This window comes from Fundulus heteroclitus, chromosome 23 (genome assembly GCF_011125445.2).
Source record: "Fundulus heteroclitus isolate FHET01 chromosome 23, MU-UCD_Fhet_4.1, whole genome shotgun sequence".
NCBI classification, from domain to species: domain Eukaryota; kingdom Metazoa; phylum Chordata; class Actinopteri; order Cyprinodontiformes; family Fundulidae; genus Fundulus; species Fundulus heteroclitus.
In genome coordinates, this window is record NC_046383.1 from 26,070,987 (window position 1) to 26,096,317 (window position 25,331).

The 25,331-nt window shown below is 43.0% G+C and overlaps 1 protein-coding gene across 5 annotated transcripts in view; it reads left to right on the forward strand.

Moving 5' to 3' along the window:
* unc5a (unc-5 netrin receptor A) overlaps window positions 1-25,331 on the forward strand; it is a 168,248-nt gene that overhangs the window by 99,968 nt on the left and 42,949 nt on the right. For 3 of the 5 annotated variants that reach the window (XM_021317446.2, XM_021317403.2, XM_036126917.1), the window contains exons 3-5: window positions 6,434-6,577; window positions 9,525-9,628; window positions 10,733-10,913. In XM_021317446.2, coding sequence (XP_021173121.2) covers window positions 6,434-6,577; window positions 9,525-9,628; window positions 10,733-10,913 — 429 coding nt within the window. Of the gene's footprint in view, window positions 1-6,433; window positions 6,578-9,524; window positions 9,629-10,732; window positions 10,914-18,289; window positions 18,458-25,331 lie in introns of all 5 variants that reach the window. The other 2 variants (XM_012864320.3, XM_021317311.2) reach the window with 1 other exon arrangement.

Consider the following 25,331-nt stretch of genomic DNA (forward strand, 5'->3'; position numbering starts at 1 on the left):
TCCTTCCACAGCCCAAAAACATGACTCTTAGGTTAATTGGTTACTATAAATTGATGTTAGGTGTGAGTGTGATGAACTGTATTGTCCTGTGATGGACTGGCGACCTGTCCAGGGTGTAACCCGCCGCTGGAGATAGCCACCAGTCACCCCCACCAAGCACAGATAAGTGGGTATAGAAAATGGCTGGATGGATAATGCTACATTAAATGATAGAGTCTTTCATTTTGCATAAGATATGCTGACAAAGCCATTAAAAGCGCCAGCAAGGAGGAGAAATTGTAAGCAAGACTGCAGCACACCATGTTGCTGACTATCACATTAAAAAGGGGTGGCTCTTGCTCAAAGTGCCAGGGTGACAGAAAAATGTAAAGACTATCGATAGACCTTAATGTCTCAATTAAAACAAAAGTACACTAAAAAAGTCAATATACCATCCAGTCATTTCCATTTAGTATTAGGTTCTCATTAAGCTGGAGTTTGGCACCAGAATATGTTTATCATTTATAACAGTGTTGATCATTTAGACAAGAAACTCCCACCAGATTTCTTTTTTACGCATCAGCAAATTGTGATGTACATGTTGTTTTCTTTCCAGTTTATGAGCTCTTGCTTTAAAAAGAAAATCAAATGTTCACAAGAGATGTACTGTACTGGGAAACTCTAAAGTACAAAATATGTTTTTCCAGCCAAAATCAATGATATTTTAAAATCTACAAAAGCCTTTTTTTTTCTTGAGCAAGAGATGTCTATTTTAGTAGCACTTGTTAAAACCACAAAGGACAGCGATAAACAGACATTTACTGTTAATCTACTGAAAATGACGCAAATAAAATGAAAAAATATAAAACGGTAAGCTTTTTTTAGGATAATTTAACAATAATCTTGAATTGTCTTAGTTTAATTGTGAAACATAAGTTTGAAACACAAATTGTAAAAAAAAAACATTGTGATGTTATTTATTAATTGATTAATTAATTGATAGTTTTGACGCACAGGGTCATACAAATATTCTATTTAAAATAAAAGTTAGCTAAACCTAAACAGAAACATAATCCATTGTAACCTTTGCTTGGACTACAGTATGTTCCACACAGACTTGCTTTCTGCTGGAGTTTTCACACCACACTGTCTAGAATGCATGGACAAGCACCACAGCTCTTCAACCAGGTCCTTGTATACTTTCTAGGATCAAACTTGGAAGTAGGCGGGCCATTGATACTAATCATCATCAAGTCTGATGTGGAATGTTTTCACACAGTTCATGAGTGGCTTTAGGTCCTTGGGTTCACTACTGGGCTCTTCCAGTAAGTCCAGCATCCCATTTAGTGCTTGGTCTGTGCATAAGTTAAATTGCTTGCATAGTCGTTTAATGTGTTCTTCACCATGGTGGATTCTGGGCTTTGATGCCCATTTACTCTGATCAAGGAATGTGTTGTGGTACAATTCCTGGAGCTCAATGAGGCTCTCGTGGTCAGAAAAAGGGTCGGGTGTTTTTGGCCAGATAAGAGGGTGTTCGAAACACAGCTTCAGTTTCCTTCATATAGGGCTCAGTCATTATCTCCATTGCATTCTCAATGGCAGCATTGTTATGGTGCCCCGCCACCTTCATGGCCTGAGTGTGGGCCTCGGACAAGGCATGTGTCCTCACCTTATTTCTCAAGGCAGACAGACTTGTTGTTGTACTTCCCTGGCCAGACACCTGAATTTCAAAGTTCATCCATTCTCTTGAGAGTGATACACCTTGCTCCTTGTTGATCCCAATGGAGTTCCCACTGCTACAGACCAGACATCCTGTGAAACATACACAAAAAATGCAATTACTGTATCCACAGCTGTATGTGCGCATGGTCCATTTCTTCCACACACAACAAAGGACAAACACACACACACACAATATGTATCTGTGTCCACTGTTTCAGGAGTTACCCAAACTACCAATCTACCTATTTTTTTTATGTTTTTGGATCCCAACCAGGGGTTCTTGGATGTCAAACCTTCTTTTTGTTTGGCAATCCACAGGTCTGGCCAGTCATTATTAATGTCTACAGAAAATCAACACAAGTAATAGAACTACAGGCTATAAATGTAACAAGGGAAATGATGACCACAACCCATTCAAAAGTGTAAAGTTGTCACAATCTGTTTCATTTAATTTATTTAACCCCCAGCCCCCCCCCCCCCCCCCCCCAAACCTGGAAGTATAATTTTCTTCTTGCGTGCACAACTCACTATCTTGCAACACATCTTTATGAAATGGACTAAAAGAGCGGTCATGCCCTTCTAAAAAGTATGTTTATTCAAGTGTTCGAGTGTGCTATTAGTATACTTATTTTAAACTAAAAATAAGAAAGTATGCTTTCAGTATACTTTTTATGTACTAATCAGAGATATACTTAACAAAATTATACTTAAGTATACTTGGCTTATCTTATATAAGTATACAGAAAAGCCTAAGTATATTTGGCCTACGCTTGTACTTAATCTTTTAATTAAAATAAACCTAAAGATAAAGAAAAAAAAGTATTCTTGCCTGATATAGAAAGTTTAAATATACTTGGCTTGTAGTTGTGCTTACTCTTATGATAGAGTAGCCTATTTAATACTTTTGCACACATATTGGCTTCTTTGCTTTACTCCAGCATGTGTTACGTACGATCTTATAACTAACATGTTAAAGTTTATGACAAATGAGCTATGGGGTGGAATAGCTGAGAGTAAACAGTACACAAGTGGAACTGAACCTGATCTTATACTGTATGTTGACAGTGTTATTAACCCACGCAGAAACGGATAAACATTTGCCTGATTTTATTGACAATTCTTCCAAGGTGTGAGAGTATTGTAACAGACTTGATTCATACTGACTGCTTTAATAAGCCATTACTAGACTATGAAGAATGTTTAAATCTCATCACAAAGCATCAAGTCTTTTAATGCATGACAATTACAAAATATTCTACCAAATATCGGATCCAAGCAGTTCTTGGATGTTGCAATATAGCACATATGCAGATATAGTAAAAGTGAATGGGATTCTATGTATTGTGCGGCTCTTGATGAAATCTGAAGACAAAAGTAGCAGTCTTAAAAAAGAAGGTCAACAACGGCAACTTTTTAGCATTTTCACTTGCTGTTTCTAAGACTTTAGCTCTGTTTGACCAGCTGACCCAACAGTGTTTTAATCAAACCAGCAAATCTCACGCATCACAGAGTTGTAACACAGAAATGCGATTGGTGAAAAGCTCTGACAGACTGATGTGTTTTCGTCTACAGAGGGCTCAGAAGCTCATTCTAAGACTTTAGATGTTAGCATGCACGCTGTTTTTCTTCCCGTTTGTCAGCCTCTTAGAAACTTTCTTGCCGCGTTACAAAGGCGATGTGTACTTTTCAAAACGTATCATGGCTGAGCACAGCCTTCAAGTTGTCCCTCGCGCTCCAATAAAAATTAACTCACCGGGGTTCCCGCTGTAAGCCCAGGATTCCTGCGGTGTCAATCACTTAATCACCCTCTAAATTTTTCACTGTAATTTCACTGAGGTTTGGGATCTGAGCTCATTTATAAATGGGCCGCAGATCAAACTGAAGGCTGAGGGAATCGTGTCATGTTTTAATTATCATTTAACAAGAATGTTAAGTGCACACTTAGTATCTTGCAGGAAAGGACATGTAAATTTCCTCTTTCCTTTTTTAAATTCCCAGCACTTCTGAGACTGCTGAGCAGATTAATATAAGTCTGTACCAATATAATTGAACCATAACTGTGTGAGGATGATTCATTTTTTTTTTTTTTGTAAACATGCAGTTTCTATAGCAGTCATCTTTAAGCATGGATCAAAAAGTATATTTTTTTCACCCTTCAGAAGAGGTAAACTTTTTAAAAGATATAAAATACAGCCTGTCCAATAATGATTAAGTGGCTGAAATTCATATTTTCCTCTAAAAGTGATGAGATTGTTTTGTCCCTCTTATTAATTGGAGTGAAATTGGACAGAGTGACTCAGAGGGGTGTTACTGGAAGGTGTCAGACACAGAAAGCAGGTAATTATAGAGACAGGAAGAGATAAGGAAACAGAATGCAATTAGCCTGGCAAGCAGAGCTTCAAATTGCTCTTCTTAGGATTTCTCACCTCGGCCTGCTATTGTTCATGCTATCCATCTCCAAACGGATCTGTGGTCCTTTTGCCCTCCAGCTCGGAGAGAAAAAGAAGGTTCGCATTAATCAAATACCGTACGCAGAGCAACACTAAGCTCAGAACAGCACTCAGGGCCAGATTTTAAATGTATGTATTCAGGTATACCCCCCTCCTGTTTTGTGCACATAAACTGCTTAGAGCTCAGTGTAAATCAGGGCCATCACATGTTTTTTTTTTTTTTTGTACTTTACATCCAAGCTGGGAAGATTTCTGAGAAATTCTTTTTAAATTTAGATTTGAGGACTCTTTTTACTGTAGCAGTTTCTCTCTCTATCTCTCTCTCTCTCTGCAATCATGCATCCTTTATGAGAAATTTATGAAATATATCAATACCTAACTCATTGCGGCAAATATTGCATATAGTGCAAAAATGCCCGTTCACTTTCCACTCAGATGGGCACATAAGCGATAATGACTCCTGTACTCCTGACATGCTAGACCTGATTTTGGGAATTTCAAATACATTTTTTTTTTTGTTTATAATTTACAAAATGATACATCAGTAAGTTTTGTGAAATACCGTATCAGGTTGTTAGTTTTCATATTTTAAAGGGGAAGCTGGGATGCAGGTGTGATGCTGATTTGTGGGGGGAAAAAAGCTGGATTTCTTCTGCTCCATTTGTTCATTCTCTGTAGAGCCCATTTTGCTCCTTTAGCCATTTGTTTTAGCTTTTAGGTGCTCTCTCAGCCTGTGTCAAACACTCTGGCTGCAGACTCGTGTCAGCAGCGCGCAAACACACTCAAAAAAAAACCACAAAAAAAGCTTGACTTCAAAAAGACAACGGGCGAGTAAATGGCGGCTCTGAATAATGCATTTGTTTTTGTTTTGTCAAATGAATCTCAATTTCTGACACTTATTGGCAGCATTATAAAAAGCAACATCCGCATGCAAAAAATAACCCTTTACTCTGTTCTTCAAATTAGCTAGCTGGTGAAGAACGTTGGTGAAATCCGGCGGACAGCATGGGCTGTTGTTGATGCTCCAAGTGGTGCTTCAGGGCTGGATTCACAGCACATGTAGTCACATTTACTGTGATCACATATAGAAAAATCTGCTGCTCTTAGATACTAATACATGGCGGTCTGCCAGTGACCCTCACAGCTACTTATCACTGACTGTGACTCCCGGCAACGGGGCCGCTCCTCTTTCTGCTCCAGCTCAAGTCACCATTGGGCAGGGACTGTGAGTAGTTTGGATGAAGCAGTTCCCATACTTTTCTTCCACTTTTTGGTTGCGTTACAAGTTTGAAAAAGGCTGAACGTAATTGCTGTATATGTTTGTTATTGTGGCAGGTGCCCCTTCCTTCAGCTTGGAGCAGCAAATGATCAGTTCAGACACATCAGGAGTGTGAGGGGCGTGGAGAGTCTCAAAGTGCTTTTATGCAAATGGCCGCCAAAGAGAAGTCCCCCACTGAATCTGAATGTAATGGTCTGAGTCATTCCCTTCGGTCACTCTCCAGTTTCCGCTGAGACTTTCAGACAAACAACTTGTCTCCTAAAAAGAACGTATAAGACGCAGCGAACGCTGAAAGCTCAGGGAAAAGATGCAATCTCTTTATCATAGTGAAGTGACAGGGGGGGACAAGGTTGTAGCATATATATATATATATATATATATATATATATATATATATATATATATATATATATATATATATAGTCCCACATATAGTGGAGAAAGAAAATGAAATGACAGATCTGCTAAAACAGATAAGCTTGTGACAATGTTATAGTGTTTTGACAGTTTGGCAGGATGGATTTTGTCCCAATTTTGCTCTATTTGGAGAAGGCTTGTCAGTCCGGTCTGGCAGAAAAGCAATAAAGCTATTTTTACCTTGTGTTACAGCGGCGTCTCTCATATCTATACTGGGGTAGAAACGCTCCATGAATTGAACCGTTCCTCTCGTTCTGGGTTTGATAATAGGGAAGCAGGATATGTTTTGTTTGCCACGTTTGTTTAGCGCTCCGGTGTTCCTTCCCCAACTGTTGCTATTTTAACGCCCAAATTACACCGGGATAGCTGTGGGGCTCACGTCTCATTTTCCACAGTTAACAAGCCCCCTGTTTATATAGGATTATAGCTGTCTGCTCGTTTATTCTGCCTGGCTTTTTTTTTTTCTTCTTCTTCTAATTACTCAAGGTACAAAATGCAGCCGTTAAACCTTTTGCTGCACACAGACGAGCCGATGAGGATGAGTCACATGTTCACGAGGCTGTTTATTTCTGTACCTGTTTTGCAGCGATGCCGGTCATGCAGGTGACGATTGAAATTACCAGGCAGCAGGTGGAGAAGATCTTCGGCCTCGATGAGTACTGGTGTCAGTGTGTCGCCTGGAGCACCACTGGAACTCAGAAGAGCCAGAAAGCGTACATCAGGATTGCTTGTGAGTGCACTTAAAACGATCTCACTGTCATTACGAATGCATGGGTTTCTTAACAAGGTGCTCACATTTGCATGTCTAGGTGTAACAAGAGTTTAGGAGCAGAACTGGAAAAAGAGACGGGACTATGTTAACGATTTATTGAGAAATCATTGTGACTGTCGCGTAACATTGTTAGACTTAAAAGTGTCAATTTTTCTGTGTTGCTTAGTCACTTTATAGCCACAAACCTCAACATATATGCTGTTGGGATCTGAGGGGATAGGGCGACAAAATGTCTTGCTATACATTCAGTTCAGTTCACTGTTTTTATATAGTACAAGAAAATCCTAACAGAATATTATGTAACATTGGATTTAGATCTGAACTCTGACCAGGTCCTTCTAAAGGCTGTAACAATCTTTGGTCTCAACTTCTTCCACTTGTTTGAGGAGTCCTCTACATGGTTGTGGTGTGAGCCTACCAAACTCTCTTATGGCTTTATTTCAATAATGGCTTCTATCTTGCCACTCTACTATGAAGGTCAGATTTGTGTCGTGAATGACTTAGGCTACGTTCACACGGCAGGTCACCGACTTTTTGCTGAAATCAGATTTTTTTGGGGGTGGTCGTTCATACACTCAACAAAAATATAAACGCAACACACCTGTGCACTAATCATGGTGTCTAATCAGCATCTTGATATGGCACACCTGTGAGGTGGGATGGATTTTCTCAGCAAAGGAGAAGTGCTCACTATCACAGATTTAGACTGCTTCGTGAACAATATTTGAGGGAAATGGTGATGTTGTGTATGTGGACAAAGTTTTAGATCATTGAGTTCTTCTCATAAAAAATGGGGGCAACACTAAAAGTGTTGCGTTTATATTTTTGTTGAGTTTAAAACTATTAAGTGCGGACTTCTGTCTGAACGGTTCAAGACCGCAAAGCGACCTGCATGCGTGGATAACAGAAGGAGAGATCTGATTTGGGCCACATTTCTCTGCCGTGTGAACGTGGCATTAAATGTCCAGTCAATAGATTCTCTCACCTGGGCTGTGGACCTTTAGCACTCCTCCAAAGTTACAACGTGGCTCCTTTTTTCTGATTAATACTCTCCTTACCTAGTTACTTGGGCGATAGCCGATTATGGTAGATTATTTCTTGGTAGATTTGCAGTTGTGCCATACTCTCCATTTTTACATTATAGAGTGATAAATACTTAGTATTTTTTATCTTGGGATATTAAATTTGCTTTAAATTTAACACCAACCTCTTCTTTGTCCTGTCTACTTTGTTCTTTGGTCTTCATCATCATGACTTTTGAAGGCAGGCCTCACCTTTCAGGGTTTCTTTCTGTTTTTTTGTAAATCATTTTGAAAACGGTAATTTTTCTTCCACTTCACAATTATGTGCTATTTTCAGTTGGTCTATCGAATAAAATCCTGATAATCCAATAATATATGTGGCTGGATGGGACAAAACGTGAAGACATTCGAGGTGGAATGAGCACGACTGCGAGGGATTGTAAATAATGTCCCCGTGATCCTGCTTATTGAATGAACAATTCAGAGTACTGCAAAAAGAAATAAGAAAGGCAAAAAGGGGAGGAAAGGAAAAAAAGTGGAACACTAAATTTAAGTATTCATGAGCAGATTCCTCACAAGCTACAGTATATCAGCAATGATCCCTGTGAAAGTAACTTGAATAAACACAGAATTGAAATTTATTGCTGTGCAGCAATCATAAATCTGCCTGGGGAACACGGGCGCATCCCTCGCCGCCGCCTCAAAAGCTTTATTAGAAGGAGCCATTTTACATTTGAGCATTTTACAGCATTCTGCCTATTAATTCCCACATAAATATGTATTATTCCAGACACAGGCAAATGCAGCGCAGTCTCCAAACCACGAGGCTTTTTTTTTTTTTGAAAACACACATTCATTATCTACCCTTGTTGGAGAGCTTAACAAAGTCAGATAGATGTAAGATAAGGACGCCGGGCAGATGCCTGAATAGCCATGCATCAGGACACATTTCCAATATTTATCCGCACCCACTTATACTCACATACTTTAGAGCTTTCCAGAGCTGTTACATCTCAAATGTCCTCCAGTCCCATTTTATCTGCTTTAATTAAATTAAATGTCATGAAACTCTCCGCCTGTCTCAACGTTTCCCCCAGTGTGATTGGTCAGGACAGGCTCAACGTCCCGTTTAAAGGCATTCCCCCTCAACCCCTCGCAACACGGCAACACATTGCTTTGCTCTGAGTCAAAACATGGGGTGAGCACATCATTTTTGCACCAAGCCGCCAGCTATCGGCAGCCTGCCTGTCTCATCCGGTCCAAATAGACCTGCGTTTATCCCCCCACACACACACACACACCCCTCGTCTTCTGCAAGAAGAAAAGCCAGAGCCGCTTTTACCTGTGTAATTCACAGCCGGGGTTTGCAGACAAATATATTGCAGGGCTTGATGCCACCGTAAGATTGCTCAATGAGACATAAAGTGAAGCCCCCCGCGCAGCGGCGAGGCGGCCATTGCAGGAGCTCTTGTCCAGGCGCCTCGGGGCATTGTTTTCGTGCGGCTGCTCCAAGCCGTCACACAGATGGAGGCCGGAGGCTGCCGGAGGGAGGAAGGCTGGGTGGGAGGAAGGGGTAATGCAATTGCTTTTGCTCAGCACAGGTCCCTCTGGCAGCAGACAAACATCTCTGAAGCAGCCAGGCAGTCTGTAATAAGCAACATGGCTGGTGCCACTGATTCCACTGTGGCTCAGAGGCCAACTGGAGTGGGACACGGGGCCACGGCTGAACGTTTCAGGGGTTGGAATTTCCAAACGTAATCAAAACGAGTTTGTTTGCTTTTCTGGGTTCGAAGGATCTCTTTCAAATGTCACGAGCTCCAACAAACATCCTTAACCAGTTGTGCTTTCGTCTTTCCTTTGCGCGCCGTCTTTCCATGTGCAAGACCTGAGGAAGAACTTTGAGGAGGAGCCGCAAGGTACGGAGGTGGCATTGGACCAGGAGGTGTTGCTGCGCTGCCATCCCCCCGAGGGAGTGCCACAAGCCGAGGTGAGACACAGACACAGAGGGTATTTATAGGCTCACATCTAGCATCGTTTTATGCTTTCCTCTCCGAGAACGGGGTGGGGGAGGTGGGCGGGGCAAAGAGCAAAAAGTGACTTCGCTGCATCTTTCTGCCTTCCACAGGGGACTACCATCCCTGTATGGATAAATTACCCTCTAATTATTCCCCGTTATTGATTTATGATCTCCTTTACATCTCCGAGAAGCCATATATCACTTCCTCTCGTCACATCACTCAGGATAGGCTCGGAGGCTTCGCCCCCCATTTGGCATCTCTAAAGGCCCGTCCATAACGAATGGCTCTGTTTGTCTCGCTCTCTCCTTATCTCGTTCGGTCTCTCTCTCTCCCTCTCTTGTTCTGCTTGCATCGCTTTCTCTCTCTCCTCTCATATTCTGCCGGTGTGTGTTTAGAGGGCCATAGTGGTGCCAGCTGTTTCACCTCATGTGCCGCATCCTCCCGGTCCCAGATAGGCACTAACTGCTCTAATAACAACACAACAGGAGCTTAGGCTGCTAGCTCAGACAGCCCAGAGACGAGAGCCGGCAGACAAGCCAATCACAGCTCGACAGTGCAGGGACTGTTTGGAGAGAAATGGGAAGGAAGGTGCCAACCGCGGTTCAACAGAAAAGAACATCAGAGCAGAAGTCACCGCGGGAGAAAACAGAGATGGCGCGCGCAAGAGGAATAAAGCCCAATTATATGCTGTATTGCAACTGGCAGCAATACCAGCAACAATGCTGCCGCACCATCGCTCCTCCGGAGACAGCACGGGGTCAAGTGAGAGCGGCAAAACAAGCGAGCCGGTCCGTGAATACACCGGGACGGGAATAACTTCAATTTTGTCTCCTGCAAGAGAAGCCAAGGCGCCACAGAGCATGAATGGCTTTGCTCGCAGACCCCCAGCCGCTGCAAAATAAAAGCAGCAATCTTCACAGTAAAAAGTAATACATTTTCCAATCAGTAGACCGTATGAGTAAAATTTGTTCCCAGCACCGGACCAGTCTTAATGTTTTGCATGTAGTTCTCTCCTCTGCATGATGCGTTTATGTCGATTTGTGTCGTTCTGACTGTGGAAACGTATTTTTCAGGTGGAGTGGCAGAGGAACGAGGATGTGCTCGACCCAGTGAGCGACCCCAATTTTTTCATCACATCCGAACACAACCTTGTCATCAGAAAAGCCCGCCTTTTGGACACGGGCAACTACACGTGCGTGGCCAAAAACATCGTGGCTCGCCGGAAAAGCAACTCCGCCACGGTCCTCGTCTATGGTAGGTGATGATAACCTCTTTTCACAGATGTTAAACGGTCTAGGCCCGATTTTACTTTAGATTATGCAAACCAAAAAAAAAGAAAAACTGCCCAGGGGAATCATTTCATGTTTACTTTTTTTCTTTTACTCCACATTTCCATATTAACCTCTGTGTGCCCCCATGGATGAAACACACCGGGTTGCAGGTTTTCTGTTCATTTTCCTCACAAAAGTATTCATCTCCCTTGAACCTTTTCGCATTTTGTTGCGTTACAACCACAAACATCGACGTATTTTACCGGGATCTAATGTGATAGAACGGCACAAAGTAGCACAGAACTGCTGAAGGAGATGTTTTTCTCAACATGTTTTGAATAAAAATAGAAGTGCGCCCTGCTTTTGGTTTCAACCCACCTGAGTCATACTATCTAGAACCACCTGCAAGTCGTTTGGAGTACCAGCTTTTCACGCCTAGAGACCGATATATTTTCCCCATTCTTCTTTATTGTAAAATAGCTGAAGCTGAGTCAGATTGGCTGTAATGTTTTTTAGTCTTTCCATAGACTCTCAATTGCATTTAAGTCTGGACTTTAACTAGGCCATTCTAACAAATGACCCTACTTTAATCTAAACAGTCCCATTGTAACTCTGGCTGTATGTTTAGTGTTGTTGTCCTGCTGGAACAGGAATCTGGTCTAAAGTCTTTTGCAGCTTCTGACATTTCACTCTATATTTTCTGAAAGTCTGCTAATCCTCCTAACAACATATTTTACAACTTGAGCTCTGAATCTCTGCAGCTCCTACATGGGCCTCATGGTTGCTTCCTCATCAATGCTCTCCCTGCCAGTTTAGGTAGGATTACAGCTGTGCCATACTCGTTTTCCATAATCAGATGATAGTCTGAACAGGTATCTGTCTTCTATGTTCCTTGGTCCTCTGATGCTGTTTGTTGACTAACAAATCTTTGAGGCCTTAGCAGAGCAGCTGGAGTTTTATAAGAAAATTCAATCACACACCGTTGGACACCATGTACAAATTAGATGACTCCCGGAGACGGACTGCCTGTGATTTTATTTAGAGGAATCAGAAAAAACGGGCCTGAAAAAAAGTGCAAGGCACGCACAAACAATTTGAAAAGCTGGTGTCATCTTGCTTTTATTTCACAATTGAGCTCTTTGTGTTGGTCTATCATGCAAAACCCCATTAAACCCATTGCTATTTCTGGCTATAATGGGACAACCAGTGGAAAAGTTCAAGGGGTATGAATACTTTTGCTAAACACGGTTTTCTTTTTTTTGCGCCACATTAAATACAAGCTAGGGCGTCATGAATGAGTGACACTTGGTGGCAGCTTGTACCATCAGCTCTGTTTTTCACCAAGCAGGGAATTTTACTGGTATATCTGTACGTTAATTAGAGCAACTTAAATGCTTCTGGCAGCCATTCTTATACGAGCTGGCAATGTCGGACGTCACGGCTGCCATCTTCCTCCTTCTTTTTGTTCTGGATCCAGTAAGAGAAAAGAAATTGAATTAACAGCAAACTGTAAATAATGACTCTGCCTGATAAGCCGACTGACCTTTTTTAAAATGCAGAGAAACCCCATCTTTGCTATCACAGAGGGGTCCAAGCTTAGCGCGCAATAGAAGCATCCATACATTACAGGCCTCATCCTTATTCTCCGCTGGATACAACTGGGACAATAGAATCATGTGGGAATTACTCGCGAAACCACTTCATGAATGGATAATAAATATTTAGAAACAGCGTCCTACATATAGGTTGTTCTTGTGGTGCTTCCCTAACACAATACAGCCTGGGGGGGTGCAGAAAAGCCAGAGAACGCTGTGAAGTTCTGCAAGAAACCGACCATTACCCAAAGATACAAAACACTGCTGTATGTGGTAGTGAGTAGTGTTTTTCACAGAGAAGAATGGGGTTTAAGATTATTTAAATCTATCCCTAAGTGTCCAAAACACATAATAGATTTATGGAAAAGCTGTGTGTGAAAAACTTGTTAAACCAACTTTAGCTGCAAAATCTTGAAGTAGTCCTTTTTTCCTCTTTGACTATTATTCTCCCCCTGTTGCTCTGGAGGATATTTGCCTCCTTCTTTACTTCGTTGCTCCAGTTCGCTGAGGTCAGACCACATTATTTATCTGAGGTTTAGACTTTCCTTGAGCCGTGGCAGCACCTACTACAGTACTTCATGGCTGCGCATCTCTACTTTGGTCTCAACTGTCCAAAGCACACTGCGCCACATCTTGTGGTTCAATCAAACTAAACTTTTTACAGTCTAAGAAACACTGGAAACAAGCAATTTAGAGATCCTGGCAATTTTTCTTAAACAACTCGTACTCATCTTTTTTCTCCAATTGTACTATCATGACAACTAATACCTAATGTGTGGGTGTTGAAGTTAAACGCTCATGTTTTGGCAGTTTCTCTGAGGATTGCATTGTCTGACTCCGGGGTGAATTTGCCAGAATGTGCCAAATGTCCTAGCTATCTTTCACTTGTGAATAATCTTTCTCTAAGCAGAGCGATGGACTTCAAATCCTTTTTAAACAAATTTCCCAGATTGTTGTGCAGCAACAGTTGTTTCTCTAAGGATATTGCTCTATGTGTGTCTCTGCATTAAATATGAAACGCTACAGAAGCTTAGCTTTGCTTAGCACTTAGCTTTTCAACTCACAGCTTTTCCATTTTGGCTCTATTTTTAATTCTTAAATAACGATAGTGTGGAGTGTGATTTACGCACTTGAGGTTAAATATGCATGATTTTGTTATTATGTCCTTATGTCTAAAATGCAAAAAATTAATTAGGGTCTACTTTCTTTTTACCACGACTGTTGTTTGAAATATTAGGAACAATAAAGATATTTCAAGGTGCATGCATTATCATGTATTCAGATGTAAATAGGCATATTTTACATACTGATTAATACTTCAGATCACATTTGAAATATATGAATGTCATTAAAAGAACTAAGTTTAAAAGGCGCTTGTGTAAATAGATGTGAGGAATTAATAGACACTGCAGGTGCGGCACAAAACACAATTCGCCGACTAGTTCTCAGAAGTTACATTTCTGAAGGACAAATAAACACATCCACACCTCCGTGAAGGTGTTACTTTGGCAGATTCTAAGTGAAAAAGTCCACATTCTGCCGACACACTGTGAAAGTTTGTGTGTGAGCACGTGTGTTTGAAGCAAAAAATGTCAACACAAAAACAGGTGACAGCAATTTGAGGTGAGCTGTGTTTTTATAGTTCACACATATGCTGCCACGGGCAGGCGCATACGCAACACCAGTTCAACGGAGGAATGGGTTTCTGCAGACAAATACGCCGATGCCAACTGTATTTTAAAATTCCCCCCGATTATTTCCCATTTAAACACATGTTTTTGCACATAAATGCTTTTTATTATTTGTTAATTGGAAACTCAAGGAAAATCAAGAAATAAAAGGTGTTTTTTTTATTGTTGTTGTTGTCTTGCTCAGGTCCATTATATTTATGATGAGTATCTAACAAGAAATAAAAAGAAAATGCCGTTTTAATAGCACAGGACTCCTGTTGCTCTGGTTGATTCTGTCCCTTTACAGTCTGCTGAAGCTGCGGGACGACGTTTAAAGATCAGTACAGGCCTCCAAGGATTACATGAAACATTTTGTAAAGCCTATTTTTTTATTTAAGCCTGTTGTCCCCCAAGATATGCTATCTAATTAAATAAACTATTGTTAAATAGACAAAACACATTATGTCTAAATTCACATGACATTATAAGATCTACAGTTTATTTATTTTTCCCTTTTTTATCTTTAGCCACATAAAATATACACGTGGTGTGCATCCTCTGCAGCTAGAGACCCCCCACCTGGCCACGTATATTATTGGCATTCAGAGAGTGAATCCATACCACTTGAAATACAACATCCACCTGAATATTGCATCGTAGCAACCCTTTGTGATTGCTGTGTTGCAAACATCGATATTGGGATGATGATCACAGTTCTGGATGCTGCGCCGGCATGATCACTATGTCTCTGCCGTGAAATTCAAACACCTTTCACCATATCACGCTATTTCTAAGTTGCTACTTTTTTTTACCAAGATGTTTATGAAGTTATGTGTTGAAATGATTATTACGCGAGTAAAGATGGAGGAGTCAGAGCATAGCGGTGAGAGCAGGGCGCTTGTGTCCTGGGAAGACAGCAAGTTCCCTGGTTCGAATCCCTGAGCAAGGCCCTTAGTCCCAGACTGCTCCCTGGGCGCCGTGCAGTGGCAGCCCGCCTCTTCCCTAAGGGATGGATTAAATGCAGAGGACAAATTTCAATAGAATAAATGCTGTAATGACAAATATAGATGATTAATGTCATTGCTAAATATTTCTTCAAGGTTTTCCTCCTTTCGTCTTCCAAACCAGTGCAAGCTCCAAAGTTGATCCGAATGTTTTGAGCGGCGGATGAAGTGGTTTAAGAGTCAAAAATCCGTTTGCACTCTGAATGGCTTCAAAAGGGAAAAAAAATAAATAGCGTTAATTTAGAGCATGTGGTCAAACCACACATTATCATATGCTCCACTGAGCCACAGGCATAAAAACGCTGCAGAAAGCGCAATTATGTCTTGTGTTGATTATAATTGATTAGGTTGTTGTTAAAGGGAACATAGAGCTTAATTTACTGTGGAGGCAGGAGCATTCACCCTCGCCTTTTTAGCGGGCTCAAACAGTCCTTTTCATTCATTGGTACAATAAATTATGTAAGAATGATGCAGGAGGCGATTTGGGCAACATCCCTCTCATCTCAGTACGTGCTTGAAAAAAATGAGTCCTATTAGCTGAGGATGAATCAGAACGGGGAGGATACCGTTCCTCTCTGCAGACTTGGTTCTGATGTTCCTTTGGCTTTGCCTTGCAGCAGACCATTTACCTTGCAGCATCTCTGTCTAGCATTTTAGTCAATCTACCTAGCGGTAGCAACTGATAATAACTTCTACTTTTCTAAGGAAGCTCAACATGGGGGCCAGAGATGCATTTTAACAAGGCCCGGCTGGTGTGACTGCACTCTGTGCTAAGAGGTAATCAGAGGCCGAGTTGCCTGGCAATTTACCTCGCTGTGGCGAGCAATCAATTGCATGGAGAGGGCAAGGAAATGATTCAGCCGCGACAAGCGCAGAGAGTTAAGGGGAAATTACGAAGGGAGTATGTACAGAGAGGCAATGACAGTGCCGCTCAGGTCAATAAATCAGGAATCTGCGTCGCTCATAGGCTGAAGGAAATACAGTAGATGCTGGGGAAGAAGCGGCATGATTTGATGTAATCACCTGCCATGATTGAGAGGCGCTCTACAGCATCAGTTACTTGATAATTGACACTTCAGGTTTAGAACAGGAGCAACGGTTCAGTAAATAGCTGCCGTAATACGATTTTTCTGTGAAAGTTCAGGAAATGCCTGAACTCTTAAGTTTTGTTTGAATAATACGGTAAAATCTGTGGAGAATGCGTGAAGGATGGCTCGCAGCATCTAGCAAAAGTAGACGGGCCCATTAAACCTTTCCTCTTGTTGTGACGTTATGACCACAAAGCTTTACATAATTTACTGGGATTTTGTGCTCTAGATCAACACAAGAAAGCGTATTATTATGAAGCAGAACAAAAGTCGCACATTTGAACACCTTTTCTGCTTCTTTTAACCTGATACCCGTAAATAAGATCCAGTTCAACTAAATGCCTTTAGAAGGCACCTATTCTGTGTCCATCTGTGATTAGTTTAATATTCAATACAATTTTATTTGTATAGCAGCAATTCATTACACGTCATCTCAAAGCACTCAATCAAACCATCCAGACAGATTGGTCAATTAGTTTCCTATCTAAGGAAACCCTGCAGATTGCATCGAGTCTTGACAAGCAGCATTCACTCCTCATGAAAGAGCATAGAGCCACAGCGGACATTCGTCTGCATTGTCCATGGCTTTGCAGCAATCCCTCATAATGAGCAAGCATGAAGCGACAGTGGGGAGGAAGACTCCCCTTTAACAGTTTAATATAAATACAGCTGTTCTCTACAGGCGTCGGAGATCTGTTTTGGAACTTAGTGGCAAGTCAGAGCTGGAGAGAAGTTTGAAGCAGAGTTTATTGCGTTCTTTGTGCATCGAACATTGTTCCAACCACGCAACAATGGAAAGGGTTGGGCACAACTGAGAACCCCGCAGGACAGGGCTGCCAGAGAAGCAGCCAAGAGGCCCACGGTGACGGGCGGAGCGTCTGACGTCCACACCTCAGGTGGGAGAGTCTGTCAAAATGACAATTCTTAGTCCTGCATGCCAAAAGGCTGACCTTTATGGAGACTGGAAAGAAGAAAGCCATTGCTGGAGTAGTTTCCTGACACTTATTTGTTGTGCAACACTTGATTCTGACCCTGTCCACCCCATGCCTCGTTAGGTTCTGCAAAGAGTTTGATTCATAATTCATGAAAGATTGGGTCAGCTCACCTTTACAAATTTATTACACAACAGTTTTGAAAAAGAACCATTTTTCTAGTCTGCTTTAAGCCGTGCATGGGACACATCAAGCATGTGAAAGAAGGCGCTCTGGGTAAATGAGACATAAGTGTAGCCTTCTTGCATCACCCTGAAGATGCCACATGCCCTGTGGCACATGGTGGTGGTAGCATCATGCTGTGGGCTCAGCGTGAGTGGGGGGTGCTACATTTATCTACATTTTTATTCGTACATATATATATATTTTTTTATTTCTGAGCCACTTTTTGTTGGTCTATCCTTATGAAAAATCCCAGTAAAGTATGCTGAAGTTTGTGGATGTGATTTTGACCAAGTGTAGCAAACATTCAGGGACGATGAATATGTTTTTAGGGGACGCTGTACTTCAAAGTCGTATCTCACTAACGTTTTGGCTTCTCCAAACAGAAGGGGTTCTTGTCATTCTTGGACCAATAAGCATTAGCTCTAAAAAAAAAAGTGTGGCCTTATGAGAAGCGTGGAATGTTATATTTGTTTTAAGAACAGCTAAATGAGGGTTTTTGAAAGGCCCAGTTGCCGTGAAACGTGGCAGGTTGTCTGGGGTTTTATTTTTCCTGCTTCCTGTTGAGTCATTTTGTTGTCACTGCATTTGGCTGTAACTCCAGCACACATGCAGGAAGCAGCCCCCTCTGCTCCTGCTCCTCCATGTGCTCACCTTTCTGCGCGCAGCCGAGCAGCGTGAGGGCAGTCACGATTTTTATTTCAAGTTGTAGCACACCTCTCTTCGTTTCTGCATGTCGGGTAAACCTGGCTGCTCTGTCCCTTCATCCATCCCTCCCCCCCTCCCCTCTTCCTTACCTCTCCATTCCCCCAACCCTCCTCCCCCTCCTCTCGGCACCGGTCCGACAGTCAACGGTGGCTGGTCCACGTGGACCACCTGGTCGTCCTGCAGCGCCGTGTGCGGGCGTGGCTGGCAGAAGAGGAGCCGGAGCTGCACCAATCCGACGCCACTGAACGGAGGCACGTCCTGTGAGGGGCAGAACGTCCAGAAAAGTGCCTGCGTGGCCACCTGTCCAGGTAACTCCCAGGCAGCCCTGTTTGTCCTGTGGCGTAGGCTTCTTGTGGCTTTTTTTTTTTTTTTTTTGCATTTCTTTGCATCTAGAAGTCATCAAATCCTTATGTTCCCCGCCCTTTTGTACTGCACCTGCGAGGATTTTTTATTTTTTTTTTAGATGACAAGCTTTTGTTGCCTTCTGCAATTAGAATTAGAGTGCTTGCACAGCGATCCTGCAAGGCATTTAATACTACCAGACTTTGTTTGCATCATCATCATCGTCTGCTCTGTGCATAGGCTTTAATTTTTCTTTGAGCTCCCAGCTCATGCGCAGGGGAACAGCCTTGGCTTTGTGTCACACTTGCCGGTGCATTTGTTATTATTTCCTGTTCAAGCTGCTACTTAATATGTGTGGTAAAAAGCTGAATTATGGGAGCTTGCGTGCCATGTTTATGTGAGAGGAGTTAAGGGGAATTTCATTTGCTGGCTCGGTCTCCCCCGTGAGAGCGTCTGAGAGGCAGAGAGCGTCTTGGCTGATAGTGAGCAAGCGTTATTGATCTCTGGGAGCCCGAGATGGAAGTCAAGCTGCCTCATTTGCTGCCTCGCGTTAGACCCCCCCTGACAAGGGGGGAGATGACAGGGGAGAGGGCCGGACAGGAAAACGGAGGTGGAAGCAGGGAGAGAAACAGGTGGAATCAGATGTAATGTAAGAAAGAAAGAAAAGGGGAGAGACTCTGAGAACGGAGCTGGGTCTGTGGCTGACAGAGTCGGGACCGTGCTGACCTCAGGAGAAATCTCCCACGCTCTGTAAATATCAGAGCAGGAAATACAACACCTTCAACGCAGGGGGAGGCTGCTCCTTCTTGCTGCCTAAAACTGAGGCTATCTTCCTCAGCAATCAGGGTGTTGTGTTACTCATCTCCCATGTAAAGACATCACTACATGTCAAGGATGAGTGTAAGTAACATGGCCCTCTGGAATACAGCGGGAGGAGGAAGACGGAGGAAGCACAAATGCACGACGCAGCGCCGGGATGTGAACAGAGTCTGAATTATCGGAGCTGGGGAAACTAGTAATGGAATTAGAATTAGAGCGGTACCCAGGGATCCTTGACATTCCTCCACAGCAAAGCAGGCTACTGACCTCCATGAGCTTAAAGAGATTAATGTCAGTCCAAGCTGCTATTGTTAGACCAAACCGCTTCCTCCTTCATCTTTCTCCCGCTCCTCAAGGAGAAAGAGTGCAATTCTCACCAATAAGGGAGCCGTGGCGAAAACACGCTTTGTGTCCGGAAAATACATTTCTGCAGAGACTTTTGGGAGAGAAAGAAGTCATTTTTTTTTCCTGTTGATGAGCGAGGCTGGGGCAACATGACCCCACTTACACCTGTCAGTCGTGTTTGTTTGGCAACAGAGCCCGGCCTCTGGCTGCTTTTCTCACATTTACCCGTCTGAGCCGGTAACGTCAGGAGCCCTGATATCTGCAGCTGGCCAGAGTCCGCCACACCGGGGGGGGACTCAGGCCTTCATGGATGCAGGGGCATAAACTAAAACCTCTTGGGTTTTTTGGATTTCTGGGTGTGTTTTTTTTTTTTTTACTGATCCAGCAATCAGGTCTCCCGCATTAAAGCTCTTTTTGATTCATCAGCCAAATGATTTACAAATGGATGAATCATGAGCTTGAATGCATGGCCAGACACTCGCTTGTAAGAGCCGCGCTCAGCAAGAAGCAGCCGTCCAACCTCTGCAGGGAGGGAGGGAAGGAGGGAGAGAGAGCATCACCGCTTACGGCACAACAACTTCAATTATCGCTGTGCGTATAGCCTTCACAGGTCGAGATAGTGATTTAAGTCCATCTCAGAAAGAGACTTGAGAAGAGCAGATTGCATGGAAAGCTGTAAGGCTGCAGATAGACATCATGTTATTTATTCAGACGCTGCTGACATTTGGGTTTAGAAGTAGTGTTCTTTCTTTTCTTTTCTTTTTTTTCTATGCTAGCCTGGAGAGGAGTTGTTGTTTTTTTCCGCCTCTACAGCTGCTTTGTTTTTGAATGGCATTGTTAAAATTACATGACTTAATGCAGGTCTGGTTTCAAGACTTGGTTACTTATATAAACTTGGAAGTTGGTGTTGATTATTGGCTCCTAATATTCAGTTCCTTGCAACATTATTCATACCCCTTTAAGTCCTTCATGTATTTGGACATTAAAAGCACAAACAAAAGTGTATTTAATGGGGATTTTCTATTTTAAAGTAACAATATGACACTATTTGACAACATGACAAGCTTCAGATGTCACCTTATTAGAAAATAGGCTCCACCTATGTGTAGATTAAGCTCAACATCAATCCAGATGTTCTCCGAAGGCCTCAGAGTTGTTTTTTTAGAGATCATTGGGGAACAAACAGCATCCCAAAGACCAAGGAACACACACATTTTGAACATATTACACATCACGGTTCAATCCGGCATCCAAATAGAGAGGTGAGGGAAAACAGCAATCCGACAGGCCACCTATCTTAACTGGCAGGCCAGGCAACAAGAGCATTAACTAGAGAAGCACCCAAGGGTCCCGTGATAAATCTGGAGGAGCAACAGAAGTCCAAAACTCTGGTAGGAGAATCAGTCTACAGGACAGCGATTAGTTGCGACCTCCACAAATCTCCTTTTTATGGGTGGAAGGCAAGAAGAAAGGCAATGCTCAAAGAAAGCTGTAAGAAGCTGTGCTTGCATGGCAAATATGTGGAATAAGCTGGAAGAAGCTGCTCTGCTCGAACGAGACCCAATCTGAATTTTTTTGGCCTTTATACAAAATATTAAGTGCGGAGGAACATTTGTGGGATAAGGAAGTGTGTCGGACTTGATGGATGGAGGTAAATACGGGGAAGAAAATCTGGTGGATGCTGCAAAGGCTTAAGACTGCGGTAGATCTTGACAAACTACCAGAGCTACAGTGGATTGGTTGATATCAAAGCCTATTCATGTGTTAGCAAATGTAAAAATAAAAAAAATAAAATAAAAGATTTAGCTGTTTACAGATGCTATGCATCTAGTGGGGCCAAGCTTAAACCTATGTGAAAAGAATAATGGGTTAAGGACAGCTGTGATTGTACCAGAGCTTTTTCTTACAAAGTGTTGATTCGGGGACAGAGCAGGAATGCATGCAATTTTTTTTATCAAAATAAAATATTTGACTTTATTTATATTTGAAAAAAACTTTTGTTAACCACGTTTCCTTTTCCCATCCCTTCACAACTTTGTGTTGATTTGTCATTTGGAATATAGTGGGATTTGTAGCTGCACCCTGACAAAATATAAAAAAAGAAAGTTAAAGGGATGTGAAAACTTGTGCGAAACACAAGTTTTCACAAGTTTAGCTTGTCATTATTTAAGCAGTTTCTAGCCTTTTTTTTGTTATACTGGACGTCTCAGTTGGGTAGTAGCCCTCCTTTGCAGATAGCTGAAAGAGATTGGCTGGCAACAACTAATAAATGCTGAAAACTGTGTCTTCGTGTGTGTTTCTAGTTGACGTGCGAAAGGCCCAGCTTCTCTCGCATTCAAAACGTAGCATGATTCCTTCTGAGCGGGTCAGCCACAGAGGCATATTTTTATACACATACATTATAGATCAGCTTCCACAGCCTGGCACCGTCAGTAACAAAACTCTCCACACGTCTGTTCGCGATGACTCTTGCGTCTAAATGCGAGCTCCCACCTCTCATTGGGAACGTGCGAAGCCATGGAGGCTCATCTGTATTTTTGTCTGAGTCTCCAAAGTGTTTAATGAGAGTTGGCGGAGGCCTGCGCGGCGGATCAGATGGGCTCCTCGCTGAGAGAGACGCAGGGAGCTGTGGAGGAGGCTGAGGCTAAAGCCTGAGGCTGAGAGCAGAGCAGATCAACACTTGAGACAGCGAGTAGCCAAACTATGCCAGAGCTCATCTCATTTCACCCGCCCTCCACCTTTTCCCCCCCCCCTCGTTTCTCCCGTCTCCGTCCCAGCATATCCCGCTGAAATATCCCACATAATTCAGCAGGCCGTCCCTCGCCCTCTTATTGACTGCGCCCCTGCACTGGCTTGTGGTCAGAGCCAACAGTAGTGGCAAAATGTCAGATCATGCCAACATTTCCAACAAAGACTCAGATCTTTTGCAGCCAACAGCCAACAGTTAGTCACCAGTTTCTGGGAGGGCGGCGCGGTGAGCTGAGCTGCTGCCTGAAACGAGAGCAAACACCAAACAACCTGAAGAGGATTCTAACTTGAGTGAATTATTTAAAAATGGTAACGATCCCTCTGGCTTGCCAGAGGAGTCGGGAGAATTCAGCGAGATGGAAAATAAATAGACTCGGAGCGGCGCTTGTTTGTGCACGCCTCCCTGCGTGTCTGCGTCCGTGCACGGATGGATCCCATGCATGTCCCCATATGTCTCGTTCCCGCACTGCCGGCAAACGTCTAATTGCGCTTTGGAAGTACGTGCTTGTGGGTTTTGTGCATGTCGCCGTCGATTGTTCTGCAGACTGCACGTTTTTATCCATAGAATAAATGAAGGCTGTGGGTAATAAATGTGGCAGCAGAGCACATTAATTCGCTGCCAAAAGACGGTGGCCATCTGGTGACAGACTTGCATCATTTTTAATCATTTGGAGCCTTTTAGCCCACCCTTCATATCTCACCCTGTCTCATTTTGGTTTATTTCTCTGCTTTTAAGCACCACAAAAGAGTGAACTCAGCTTTTTTTTTTTTTATGTTATTGATCAGCAAGAAAACCCAGATGGCTTTATCAATATTAAAGTCGTCTGAATTACACCTTTAAAATTATGCAGTAATTATCCATAAGATCTGCGCTTCTGTGATGAGTAAAAAAAAATTAAATAGAATAAAAGGGTGTATTCCTTTTTTCAATCAGCCTTTGAGACCAGGGGCGGTAAATGCGCACACATGTGCACTGACTAGACGGCGGGAGCAGAGGGACGACCTGCTGGTCTCAGTGGTGCTTGTCCACCTCCCCGTGTTTCCTTCAAGGACACGGAAACCGTAGGTGTTCAGCGATCTCGGGCTGTGTCTGTCAGCAGCTATTGTCATTTTGAACAGCGGAGTCTCAGCCGGGCCCTCCCACTGACCTGTAGAAAATGGTCAGATTCCTTTTGCTTCTACACTTGGCAACGTGTCCAAGTTAGAGGAGGAGAAGGGGAGTGGGGGGGGGGGGGGGGTTGCTTGCCACTGGGTTATTGTATTACTGTACCTCCTCAGAGACCTGCCTGACCTGAAACCTGCAGCGCTGCGAGATTGAAAATCAGCTAAGGGGCCTTTTGCAGTGGAAGTAACAATCCTCTTCTGGGGATTTAAATTGGAAAACCTTGGCTGTGGATTAGTGTTTATGGGGAGCTAGATAAATTGCAAAGATGACATCTGCTAGTTGGATTTTCTTATATCACGGCTTTTAATTGTTGCGCTTTGCTGTCTTATAAATGGTAAACAGAGAGATTGCTCTATGCTTTCCATACGCTGCTGAATTGTGTGACACACATTCAGAGCGAGGCAATCAGGGCTTGTTTGATCCTCGCCTCTCTCTCTCTCCTTTTTCCCCTCCCGATTCTTGTCAGGTTCGGGTCGCGGTGCTCGTCTCACGTCCGCGTCCTCAAGCGTCACTTTTGTGGCCACGCCACTCTCCGTGTTTGAAAATGTAATTTGCATGATCATTAGTTTTGCTTTGTGCTGGAAAAAGAAGAAAAATCCCATCATCTCATCAGGGCAGATGTTGATCTCATCTCTTTATTTCACAGCCGTGTGGATAAACTGAGGGGCAACATAATATATTCATTAGGATGTAATTTGCTATTCAATCATTTTCATTCCCGGCCTGGACAATGCGCCCACTGGCCCACGGATGGGTCCACTCAATGCCAAACAAGGACAATTGTCTGATTGGTTCTGCTCTTGCTGCCAAATTGATCTGACTGCAAAAGGGCCCGGGCTGTGTCAGCATCCCACCACTCACACGCAGCCAGGGACACGCTTAAACTTTCTTATACTCAACATACTCTCATAAAAAACATGCAGGTTTCTTAAAAAGATCTGTTTTTACTCGCACACACTAATTTGCTTTAACTTGTAATATAAGATCCGCAGACTGGGCCAATTCCTAATGCAGGTTAGAAAAATGGTGCCCTCTTACTTATGTTTTATTAACTCATGAACTGCTGTGGGTATGATCGGCTTTCTGGGAATCATTCCCCTTGTTCTCTTTATTGCCAAGATTAATGAACACGAAGGTTTTCCAAGCCTCTGGTCAGTCGGGGGGTAGGGTCACCAGCTTTCACACAGGTGTGCCTCCACTTTGGGTGTGTGTGTGTGTGTGTGTGTGTTTGTGTGTGTGTACGTGTGTGCAGAACGTCATCAGGTCCCCTTCACCCTTACATTTGGGAAAGAGAGCGAGACAGAGGTGTTTTCTCCCCCCCATGAGAGCTCATTACTGCTCCTTTTCCCATTAGCCGAACGGTAACCTTCTCCCGGCCCAATGCTGTGTCACTCTCAATATCCCTCTCAGCCACCACCTCCACTGGCCACAATGCCAAATTACCCCCTCCTTTGTGAAATGGCCTCGTTCTCTGTGTGAAGAAAAAGGGGGCTGATATTTCTTACAGCCGGTCGTGCACACAACTATTACCGGCCCATTTTCATTTGTCTCATTTTGCTTGTGCCGATGATGGGCTGTTTGAAGTTGTGACTGGCCTGCGGCTGTAATGTACTCTCCTCTCAGCTCATAATAACGCCACCTGTATTGTGTTTTGCATCTAGTTACGCTGCGGGCGGCATCACAGTTGCTACAGTAACGTCTTGTTTGACTTAGTAATCACACCGAAGCAGGTCTGTCCCTCCTCGCAAAGGTTTGCTTACTCA